The following is a 12,414-nucleotide window of genomic DNA, read 5'->3' as shown; positions in this document are numbered from 1 at the left end:
TGCCCACCATCTTTACTCCTGCCCACCCTCCTTACTCCTGCCTATCCTCCTTACTCCTGCCCACCCTCCTTACTCCTGCCCATCCTCCTTACTCCTGCCCCACCCTCCTTACTCCTGCCCATCCTCCTTACTCCTGCCCACCCTCCTTACTCCTGCCCACCCTCCTTACTCCTGCCCACCCTCCTTACTCCTGCCCACCCTCCTTACTCCTGCCCCACCCTCCTTACTCCTGCCCACCATCTTTACTCCTGCCCACCCTCCTTACTCCTGCCCACCCTCCTTACTCCTGCCCACCCTCCTTACTCCTGCCCACCCTCCTTACTCCTGCCCACCCTCCTTACTCCTGCCCACCCTCCTTACTCCTGCCCACCCTCCTTACTCTTGCCCACCCTCCTTACTCCTGCCCACCCTCCTTACTCCTGCCCACCCTCCTTACTCCTGCCCACCCTCCTTACTCCTGCCCACCCTCCTTACTCTTGCCCACCCTCCTTACTCTTGCCCCACCCTCCTTACTCCTTCCCATCCTCCTTACTCCTGCCCACCCTCCTTACTCCTGCCCATCCTCCTTACTCCTGCCCATCCTCCTTACTCCTGCCCATCCTCCTTACTCCTGCCCACCCTCCTTACTCCTGCCCACCCTCCTTACTCCTGCCCATCCTCCTTACTCCTGCCCACCCTCCTTACTCCTTCCCACCCTCCTTACTCCTGCCCACCCTCCTTACTCCTGCCCATCCTCCTTACTCCTGCCCATCCTCCTTACTCCTGCCCATCCTCCTTACTCCTGCCCACCCTCCTTACTCCTGCCCATCCTCCTTACTCCTGCCCATCCTCCTTACTCCTGCCCATCCTCCTTACTCCTGCCCACCCTCCTTACTCCTGCCCATCCTCCTTACCTCCTGCCCATCCTCCTTACTCCTGCCCATCCTCCTTACTCCTGCCCATCCTCCTTACTCCTGCCCATCCTCCTTACTCCTGCCCACCCTCCTTACTCCTGCCCATCCTCCTTACTCCTGCCCATCCTCCTTACTTTTGCTCAAAGCACAATACCTAAAAAAAATTATTTAATTTTTCTAAACATTTACTATGTTTTGGTGGGAAAATTTTAGTCATAGAAACCTTAAATTTGTTTTATTTTGCCTTAATAGGTAATACTGCTTCCAGTCTCTGCTCGGCTACCCAGGACGATAGCAAACACAACTTCTGCCCATTAATGATGGTAAGGACAATTTTATTCTTACTGTACTACCAGTGTGTGTGTTTATCATGTTGATGTCAATAACCAGTGAATGTGAGTGTATTAATCAAGATATTTTCATTAACTAGTGTATTAATGTTGGTGTTGTCATTTACCAGTGATGACGAGTGTATTAACGGGCCTGGTGCATGGGGCACCAAAACTTCCTTATACACACTCAATTTGTTTTGTGCATAATCCTCATGGCAAATGCTCTAATTGTTCCTTATAAATCAACATCACAACATGAACGAAAAAAGTAAACAAAAAAATCACAATATCATATTACTATAAATATTTTACAATGTCACCAATTGTTATTTTATTCATTATGGTCTCAGAATGGCTTACAACGTTCAATTGCTAGTGAGAAAATTATTGTTTTGGAGTATAGTTTACTGTAAAACATTTTTTGAATGGGGCCATCCAAATATGTGCCAAATTTATACGCAAAATATTTCTAGGATTCACTAGGAACCTTATCACTAAGAACTTTGCACATAATATGTAAAAATTATGAGAATCGGTCAGAAACTGAATTTTTTATTAAGTCTCAAAGATGAAAATGTTTTTCACATTGAAAAAGGCATTTAAAGTTCTCGACAATGAATATAGTACTTCTAATTTATGACATATCTTTTAGGTTATAATTAAGATTGCTTGGCATTTGTACTCGAATATGTAAAAGTTGTAGGTCAATATGTGTTGAAATGAAGTCATGAAAAATTTCGCTCCCCTCCCCCCCCCAAAAAAAAAAAATATAGGGATAATTGAAGAACAGACACTGGGCCCCTTAACCATCAAACCGCTAGGGGCCCAAATGGAATTCACACCCACAGGTGCAACAAAAAAAATCCAAAAAATTCTTTCGTCTTATAGAAGTGTTCATTTTTGTTCCCTGATCACGGAAAAAATAACAAAAAAATCGTAGGTGGCATATTTTAGCCGCAATAGGGTAGGGATGTGTGGCAAAAAAGGGGCGTTGGCAGAGCCTTCGCCAGACGAGGTCTACTCCGCCCGAGCTGTCAGACGGCAGTTGCCACAAATATATTATTACCTAATTATTTCAATGTCTCTGATTGATTTTTTCTTAGTTTTTTTGCAGTAATATTATTCCACACAGTGAATTGTGGCATATTTATATAATAAAATGTGTGAACCATCGCTGTACTCAAAATTATGGTGTGCATATTAGTGATTCAATTATTATGCTCATATCAAACAATAAACAAATAGTTTTGCTGTTGTTACACTATATACACAGGTTATATATAAGTATCTGCATGTTTTGTTCACCATAACCAACTACTAAGTTGGTCTTGTGAGTCGAAAAGCAACGAGGAGTGACCGCCACACACCAGCGAGCCACTCGCTGCCACTCCCTCCTTCAACAACACCTCACTCACCCTCATTCTCCTCCCACAATACTGTTTTTGCATTTATTCACTATACACAGACGTTATATATAAGTATTTACATTTTTGTTCATAATAACTGTACATCTAAGCTTTTATGGTGAGTAAAGACACGAAGACGTAGCTACTCACACAGTCAGCTGATCGGCGGCCGCCCTCAAGGCCAGACGCACTAATATTTCTCCTCCAACAATATTGTTTGTGGTGTTATTACGCTATATACACACATTATATATAAGTATCTACCTATCCAAAATGGCGGCTCCCAACCTACTCCTCTTGCTGTTATCTCACACTATACACACGTTATATATAAGTATCTACATTTGTGTTCACCATGGCGAACCACTAAGCTGGTATGGTGAGTGCAGTCAATAAATGGTGGCCACACACAGTCAGAAGACTATGCCACAACCCTCCCTCCACAGCCTTACTCCTCCCTCCATGGAGCACAGCCCTAAATATCACCACAATCCTGCTATTATCAGAATCCTGGTCAGTTTTATCACAGTCAGGGGGCTTCAGTAATACTATCACTGCTAAATAATAGCAGTATCATTTATATTATGGTATTTGTAGGCGATGCTGTGGTCACAAGCTGAACAGCGGTGCTGTGAGCTCGTGCTGCGTGCGCCAGCCTTGGTGGCTTGCTCAATACTGATGCTCTCACACCCAAGAATGTTGGCCTGGATTTTTTTTCTAGGTGGCATCTGGCAACTATCGGTCGTGGCTGTACTATAGCTGCCCCTATCCCAGGCGGGGCGTTTAAATTATAGCGCTAGACAAGAAATCATATATAAATGATGTGCGCGGTTTCGGTTTTGTCACTGATATCATTTATATATGATATGCGCGGTTTGAGGGTTAACTGTCTAACAGTAGGTTAGACATATAAATAAATGAGATTGGGTGGATATAAATAGGAACGGCCTTATATGGGCCAAAAGGCCTTCTGCAGTTACTTTCATTCTTATGGTCTTATGATATAACGAAACATATATATATATATATATATATATATATATATATATATATATATATATATATATATATATATATATTGCAATAACTTTATTACCCATTTATTAGTGATAAGGCTCTCATCTGGTCCTCATTCATGAATGCAAGCTAAATGGACAAAGAGAATAGTGTTTGAAGTCTGCAAATAAATCTGCCAAAAATAATCAAAGTCACAACTTTAGCCATGTGGTGATGATTAACATGTTGACCAATTTTGTTCAAACTTCACATGCTTAGTGCCGGGTATGTATTCTCCAAGATGTAAAAGTCACAACAAAATCCACATAGAAACAAAAGGGAAAAAAATTAAAAAAAAAAAAGTAGTTGTCTTTTTGTATAAAGGGGCATAAGAAATATTTCCATTGGGTAATGTATTTATATGATGCATAGTAGAATACAGCATAATAACATACTAACTCATTATTATGTGTGAAATCTGGCCCTTTAGGTGACACCAGTGCCATATCCACTTTGTCGACCCTCTTTACTACTACTCATTTTCTTTGGGTGTCGGACAGGTGCTTGCATCTCTTTATTCCTGATTTCCAGATAATAGGAGGTGTTATTTTTGTTATCAGAACAGGTTGCCGCCAGATGCGCACACATTTATAAAAAAATAAATTGTAAAAAATCCATTTTTTAACATATTGGGATGAAATTTTCATGACACTGATGCCAAATAAAAGAAGATTTTTAGAAATTTTTCACTATTTTTCATATTTGGAAAAGCCTCCACATGCACTGGGTCCCTTAATTATGATGTTGTCATTAACTAGTGATGGTAAATGTATTAACTGTTAAACTGCACAACATGTCATATTACGTGTTGAGTAAGTTATGCAAAAGTGCGCAACACATCATATGACGTGATGGAGTATCACATAACATTTGAATGGCCAGTGGGGTAGGGGGGGGGCCATACCCTGTCCAGGGGCTATAGTAAACAGCCGCCATTTTGTACAAAAATCCAGCTCTCGCCACTAATGTATGGGAGGCCTCAGTTACCCAGCAGTCACCATGGCGAGCGCATGGCCAAATGCCTCAGAGGCACGCACCACACGATCACTTACCCAAGAGCAAATAACTAGTGATTTTTTTTCTGATGATGAGGAAAGTGATTTTGATGACTGACATTGATAAGGACTACACACAAATGACCGATGATAGTAGCACAGACAGTGAATATGAGATACAGTCTCCTCCCATGGCGAGGCCTACACGCTTACCAGTGCCGGCTCGCCCAGTGTCTACTCCAATTCACCCACGACCACACAGTTCTTGTGCTTATTTAGAGTATGAGGATATTTTGGGCAACGAGTCAGAGGAAGGTGACTCTCTTTCTGGTTTTAATGAAGTGGATTCAGAGCATAGTATTACCACGCCTGTCGCTTGTGCCAGTGGTGTTACTGTACCAAGCAAAATTTTGTCGCGTCAGCAGCGTCTCGCCCAGCCAAGCGCCGCTGCATGGCACCACATGAGGAATCAAGACCCTCATGTTCACGTGATTTTACCTCACGTTCACGTAGCACCCGTACTTTGTGTAGACAGGCTTCAGCTCCTGGTCCACGGTGTGCAACGATTCCTCGCCGTGATGTCGCTGTTTCGTCTCAGCGGCACCAGGTGTACACCTGGTGTACGGTTTAAACTTGTGATCACAGCATCGCCTAAAAATGTCAAAATATATATGTAACTGCCATTATTTGTGATGATAGTATTCGTTATGGTGAGCACAAATGTAGATACTTTTGCATAATATGTGCATATAGTGTAATAACAGTATAAATATTTTTTTATTGTTTAAGCACTGCACTGCACAATGCACCTTGAGGCTCTAGATTGGTGGTGCGCAAGGCGTCTCAGGGCGCTCGTAGGTATAGCATAGCATTCAAAGCTCTCGCTGCTACATGGGATTGACATCAGCTTCCTCGGGGCTTTCGTAAACAGACGCCATATAAAAAAAAATCATGGGCAACATTCCGGGTATGAGAGCCTCAGTACTGAGTGAGCAACTAAGGCTGGCGCTCACACTATGAGCTAAAGGCACTTTTGTTCAGCTTGTTACCACAGCATCACCTAAAAATGTTAAAATATATATATATAACTGGTATTATTTAGCCATGATAGTATTACAGAAGAGCCTGACTGTGATAGAGACTGTACAATGTTCAGATATCAGTGAATCAATGCTGTTCAAGATGTTCACAGCACTAGCCACAGCACACTGCCATTATTTCATCCATGTAAGAATCTATAAACGACTTCTAAGGTTCCTTAGAAAATAAAAACCATGTGGAAAATTATTCCTCTACAGGATATAGTGACCAGGATTCTGATAATAGCAGGATTGTGGTGAGAATTAGCGATGTGAGTAGTATGGTGGAAGGAGTAATCTTGGTGAGGAGGGAGGGAGAGGAGGCGTTGCCTGCTGGTTGTGTGGCAACATGGTATTGTCTGGACTCATCATACCAGCTTAGTAGTTCGTTATGGTGAACACAAATGTTGATACTTAAATATAACGTGTGTATATAGTGTATAACAGCAAAAGAGTATAATGGGAGGAACCATTTTGGTGAGGAAGGTAGCATCTTCTGCTGTGTGACTTGTCAAGCAGTTTTTTGTTGCCATTATGTTGTTTGGACATCATATCAGCTTAGTTGTTGTTACGGTGAACAAAACGTGTAGATACTTTTATATAACATGTTTATATAACCTATTATAAGTATAGGTTAAGTAATAATTGTAATAAGTATTACTTAACCTATTATAGGTATAGGTTAAGTAATAATTGCAATTACGAAGAAATAAGATGCTTATCTTAACATACTAAGAAGGTTAGGTAAGGTCAGTGTTTTCTATGAAGCTTTTCAAGGTAAACTAGTATGTTTAGTATGTCACATATGCACGTATTAAATAAGTCAATATTGACTGTAAGAAAGTGCGAGAAATGGTTGGGGTGTGGCAGGGCTGGCTTGTTTTTTGAACTCACCATACCAACTTAGTGGTTTGCTATGGTGAACACAGATGGAGTACTTATATATAACGTGTATGTATAGAGTGTATCATCCTTTGCAGATGACGCTAGGATTTTCATGAGAGTTCGCAACATAGAGGACACGGCAAACCTCCAATCAGATGTAGATCAGGTCTTTCTATGGGCTACAGAAAATAATATGGTGTTTAATGAGGATAAGTTCCAGCTCATGCGCTATGGAAAAATTGAAAATATAAAAACAGAAACCACGTACAAAACTCAGGCAAATCATAACATAGAACGAAAAGGCAATGTAAAGCATCTGGGTGTACTCATGTCGGAAGACCTTACCTTTAAAGAACACAATAAAGTAGCCGTCACAACTGCAAGAAAAATGACAGGTTGGATAACAAGAACTTTTCACACTAGAGATGCTATACCGATGATGATACTTTTCAAAATGCTTGTGCTTTCTAGAGTGGAATACTGCTGCACAATGACAGCCCCTTTCAAAGCTGGAGAAATTGGTGACCTGGAGAGCGTGCAGAGATCCTTGACTGCTAGAATCCACTCAGTAAAACATCTAAATTACTTGGACCGACTAAAGAGCCTAAATCTGTACTCCCTTGAGTGCAGGCGGGAGAGATACATAATAATTTACACGTGGAAAATATTAGAGGGGCTGGTCCCAAACCTGCACACAGAAATAACATCACATGAGACCAGAAGACATGGCAGGATGTGCAGAATACCCCCGTTGAAAAGCAGAGGTGCAACAGGTACTCTGAGAGAGAACTCTATCAACATCAGAGGCCCGAGACTGTTCAACACGCTTCCACTACACATAAGGGGCATAACTGGCCGACCCCTCACAGTGTTCAAGAGAGAACTGGATAAGCACCTCCAAAGGATACATGATCAACCAGGCTGTGACTCATACATCAGGCTGCGAACAGCCGCGTCTAACAGCCTGGTTGATCAGTTCAGCAACCAGGAGGCCTAGTCGACGACCGGGCCGCGGGGACACTAAGCCCCGGAAGCACCTCAAGGTAACCAAGGTAGTGTAATAACAGCAAAAGTAGTATGTTGAGAGAAGCCATTTTGGTGAGGGAGGTAGCGTTGTTTCCTAGCATCGTTTACTGTGCGACTTCCTCCTCCCACAATAAGTATTGTGGGAGGAGGAATGTTGGTGAGTATGGTGTTGAAGGAGTGAGGGCTGGCTGGGTGTGGCAGCCCTCTTTTGTTTTTGAGCTCACAATACCAACTTAGTGGTTCGTTATAGTGAACACATATGTAGATAGGTATATACAATGTATGTATATATAGTAATAACAGCAAAAACTACTGATTTATCGTAGAATATATAATATATATGTCACATACATGAGCCCCATAATTTTGAGCAAAGAAATGTTCCACACATTGAACTATACAAATTCCACAAATTACACACTTTTGAAAATATATTACAGCAAAAAGCAGAGAAAAAACGAATGAGAAACATCAAAATACAGTAATTATGAAACTTTATTTTCGCGGTAACTGCTGTCCTATGGGGTGGCGGGGTCAAGTGAACCCGAGCACTCCATCGCTCACCACCCGTAATTTGCTCAACTTCCCAGCTCCATCACAGCTAAAGTATGTCACATACAATATTTTTTTTTATGTTTCCCGTAATCAGAGGCTTCATTTTAACAATATAAGAAGAAACAAAAAATTTTGGGAAAGAATTTATTTTTGGCGCACCACAGGGGTGTCATATTTCAACCTGTCCTCGACTCAAGTCCATTACATCCAGCGGTCGCCCCCACAGACGCATTCATAAATTTTAACTTGCTGTTCATTCAAAACAAGAATTTTCTCAAATATAAATTAATGTTATAATATATTAGCATATTGTGCATATATAGGCATAGGTTAGGTTAGGTTAGGTGTTTAGGTTCGGTTGGCGATTATTTGCATTTGTAGTACGTGGGTGAAGCATTTATAGCGTTGTGGTTCGAACAAAACTCGTCAGTGAAGCACTTGTTCCGGAAGTGTTCGAACGAAATCAGATGTGAGTCGTGTGTAAACCGCTTTTCATTCATAAACAGGGGGTTTGGCGGGTGGATGGAATCACTTTTGGATCTTTGTTTGGAGGACGGGCTGCATATTTTAATGCAGAGCAGTGCAGTGGTTAATGAACATAATAACTGAATCACTATGTACATGATACTTTTGAGTATAGCGATAGTTCACATATTTTATTATATAAATATATCATACTACACTATTAGCTGTGCAGGTGAGAGCTGTGTACTACAGTACACAGCTCTCACCTGCCCTGCCATGCCGGACTAGGTCATCACCATCAGTGGAACAACACAAATGAACATTTGTATGTTCCACTGAACATTTAGTGCCGAATGCAATTCGTTCAGACTGGAAATTCGTTAGAATGGAGTTCGTTAGCGTGAGAATGCACTGTATTTGAAAAAAAAAAATGCAAGAGTAGAGAAGTGATTGCAAATATTATTCAGGAGATAATTAAGTAATAAAATTTAGCAGATATAATATTAAAAATAATAAACAATAGAACTGGGAAGTTAGATAATTAATCAAATTAAGATTTCATAAGTAAACAAATTAAGATTCAAATAATTAATCTACTAGAATACAAATAATTAGCTAAGTTAAGAATTAGAATAATATTGGTAATATGGTAATATTACCATAAATCATATGGTAATATTACAAGCTGGGCAAGTCTATGTAATATAAACAGGCCAAAAAAAAAGAGAGGAAAACAAAATGAGAATTAGACAATTAAATTAAGATTATGAATAAATATATAGATTCGGATTCAAAATAATTAATAAAATAGGATACAGATAATTAATCAAATTAAAAATTCAGTAATCTCTTAAGATTGTAGTACAGTAATATCATATGGTAATAAGACAAGCTGGATAAGGGTAAGCCATAGAAACAGACATGTATGGGCTGGAGACACTGATGTACTTAAAGTTTAACCCCTCAACTGCTCGGCTTCCAAATATGACAACCAGTGCGCACGAAATAAATTCTCTGGAAAAAATTATTTTTTGTTTTCAAAGTGTCAAAAACACTTCCTTGAATATTGGTATAGTAACAGAAATTCTAAATTGTACTTTGGCTGCTATGGGGTCCGTAAGTTGGTGCTTGACGTCATCATTCCCCGTTTGCCCATTGCGTACACTCCCGGGGCAGGATGTGCGCGCTGCCGCGAATATATATTTTTTAAATTTTTTGTGCATAGTTCCAAATATAATTTATTTGTTTTTACATGCCAATCCTATGTATAATGAGCAAGTACACTATATTATGGCAGTAGAACATCTGTACTGTTCGTAAACACTGTTACGTGCATCACAAAAGTGTTCACTTATCCTGCACATATTTGCAATGTATCATGATAATATATTTATATTTACACTCTGTATACACACTATACAGTATCACACACTATATACATACACCATAAACACACTCAGTACTCTGTGAATGTGTGATATGCTGCGAAACAGCCAACGGGGCACAGTGGCACCTTTCACTCCACGCACCAGGTACTGATGCATCTTCGCTTTTGTTCTCTGCGGGTAGTGTTCCTGCATACTATACACGCATGTTTACCCTTCTCCCGTGATGCTGAGCCTGGCATATACTCGAGCATGTGTACTCCGAAGTTCTCGTTATCCCACAGTTTGTCTGGAGCTGTGTGTGGCAATGTTGCTTGCACCCCACACAGTGCAACGGAGCCCTCCTTGCCATACTTTACTAGCAGCTGTGACACAACACCAGCACTGAATGTACGTATTGACGGTTCCCTGCCAGATTTTACCAGGTACATATTGAAGCAGTTGAGCACTGCAACATCTATTAGGTGGGAGAACTTTTTCGTTCACTTCACAGACTTGCACACGCACTCCACTGCACCAAGCATCATGTCTCATTTATCGACGAGGCGCATGTTCACGTTATAGTCTATGACACAGTCTGGTTTATACATGGGGAAGCGCACTTGAAAGTGGACTTTGCCACTGTCCAACATGGCATCAATGTGAATTGTTGTCAGCATATTCACCTTACATCTGTCCCTCCACCGCACTGATAACGTATTGTCACACTTACGCAACCGGCAATCACCCACTGAAATACCTATGCCAAACACTGGCATTTCCCTCCTGTGGGCCTTCACAGTGCCACATACGCCAGTGTTGTGGGCAAGGAGGTATCTGGTCAACAAAGGCCTTGTATAGTAGTTGTCGGTGAACAGGATATGCCCCTTGTTCAGCAACGGTTCCATGAGGATTTTTACGACACTGCCGGAGAACCCGTGTGGATCTTGAACTGGTATGTCGACGTCTGCACTTGAATACAGAATCATGTACATGACGATACCAGTTTCACAGTCGCATAGCATGAAAAACTTTAGTCCAAATCAGTACCGCTTTGATGGGATGTACTTCCTGAACGCAAGTCGCCCCTTGAAGAGTACAAGCGATTCGTCAATCATTACATTCTGTCCAGGTACAAAATAGTCACAGAACTTGCCTCTCATGTCACTGAAAACTTTCCGCACCTTCTAAAGTCTGTCGTGTCTTTCCTCATTTGCATTATTTTCAAAGTGCAGGCACCTGAGAATCAACAGGAACCTATCACGTGACATGTATCTGTTGAACACTGGGGATGGAACAAGGCAGTCTTTACTCTGTCTAGACGTTTTGAGAGGTGTTGTTGTTGCTCTTGTGGCTGCAGTTCTTGAATATATAGACATGGTATGATAGAATAGGTGATAATGGAGCAGGCCGAATGTCTTCCTAGAGAGATTACCGTGACACCAGGTACACTTCGTCCATACCTAATGGCAAACGACTGGCGAGTTCACCTTCACAATGAGGCCAGTCCATAGACAACGTATCTTCACGATGTGCCAATACCCCACCTCCACTCTCCAGATACACACTGGCAGAGGGTTTCAACAACACACTGACAGGGATCTCACATAGTCACATACAGGGGTAGCTAGCACCCTGGCAGAAGTCTCTAGTCGCTTACTAGCAGCACTTCTCAACAGACGCACCATTGTCCTGTCGTCTCGTAACTCTTTCTGGCCAATCCCGGGTATGTCAGGCCATACAACACTGCATACATCAGCAGCTAACATGCTGCTCTTACCGACGGCGACCACTTAGTCCTGCCCAAGGTGAACTGCCCTCCTCGACGCCATCGCCGCCCTTGTCACCTCTGTGAAGATAAAACGTCATTAGCTAGACAGACAGTATACTAGGTGGCCCTAGGATAACACCCTTTCACCGGGAAATTGACATTGTAAATTGAAGCCACAACCTAGATGGCATTGATCTCAATACGCCTCCCACCAGAGGTCATCATCATCGACCTCCTCTTCTACCTGAGGCAGGCAACCAGAACCGTTCACCGATACCACGCCATGATATATTCATAAAGGAATGTAAAGTACCAGTAGCACGAGCACTCAGCGTAATATGGAGAAAGAGCCTAGATACAGGGGAGATACCAGCAGCACTTAAATCTGCAAATATAGCTCCTTTGCACAAGGGGGGGAGTAAAGCCTTGGCAAAAAATTATAGGCCAGTTGCACTAACATCACACATAATAAAAGTGCTTGAAAGAGTGATTAGGAATCAAATTTCTAGTTTTATGGAAAACAATGAGTTGCACAACCCAGGACAACATGGATTTAGAACAGGAAGATCCTGTCTGTCACAGTTACT

General features: G+C 41.6%; 2 protein-coding genes across 2 annotated transcripts in view; one reads left to right on the top strand and one right to left on the bottom strand.

Annotated features, from left to right (window-relative positions):
* LOC138372367 (uncharacterized) overlaps positions 1-12,414 on the top strand; it is a 79,659-nt gene that overhangs the window by 8,399 nt on the left and 58,846 nt on the right. The window contains exon 2 of the mRNA XM_069337668.1: positions 1,146-1,216. The gene's annotated coding sequence lies outside the window, so the exon portion shown is untranslated. The remainder of the gene's footprint in view (positions 1-1,145; positions 1,217-12,414) is intronic.
* Positions 10,608-11,051, bottom strand: LOC138372149 (piggyBac transposable element-derived protein 4-like). Its single transcript, XM_069337462.1, has one exon. It carries the CDS (start codon positions 11,049-11,051, stop codon positions 10,608-10,610), a length of 444 nt encoding a protein of 147 aa, XP_069193563.1.

Source organism: Procambarus clarkii, chromosome 38, assembly GCF_040958095.1.
Source record: "Procambarus clarkii isolate CNS0578487 chromosome 38, FALCON_Pclarkii_2.0, whole genome shotgun sequence".
In the NCBI taxonomy this organism is placed as follows: domain Eukaryota; kingdom Metazoa; phylum Arthropoda; class Malacostraca; order Decapoda; family Cambaridae; genus Procambarus; species Procambarus clarkii.
This window is presented reverse-complemented; position numbering and strand designations above follow the sequence as displayed.

Excerpts from the sequence above, each read along its gene's own strand:
- LOC138372149 (XM_069337462.1), bottom strand. The coding sequence starts at position 11,051 with ATGTACATGATTCTGTATTCAAGTGCAGACGTCGACATACCAGTTCAA.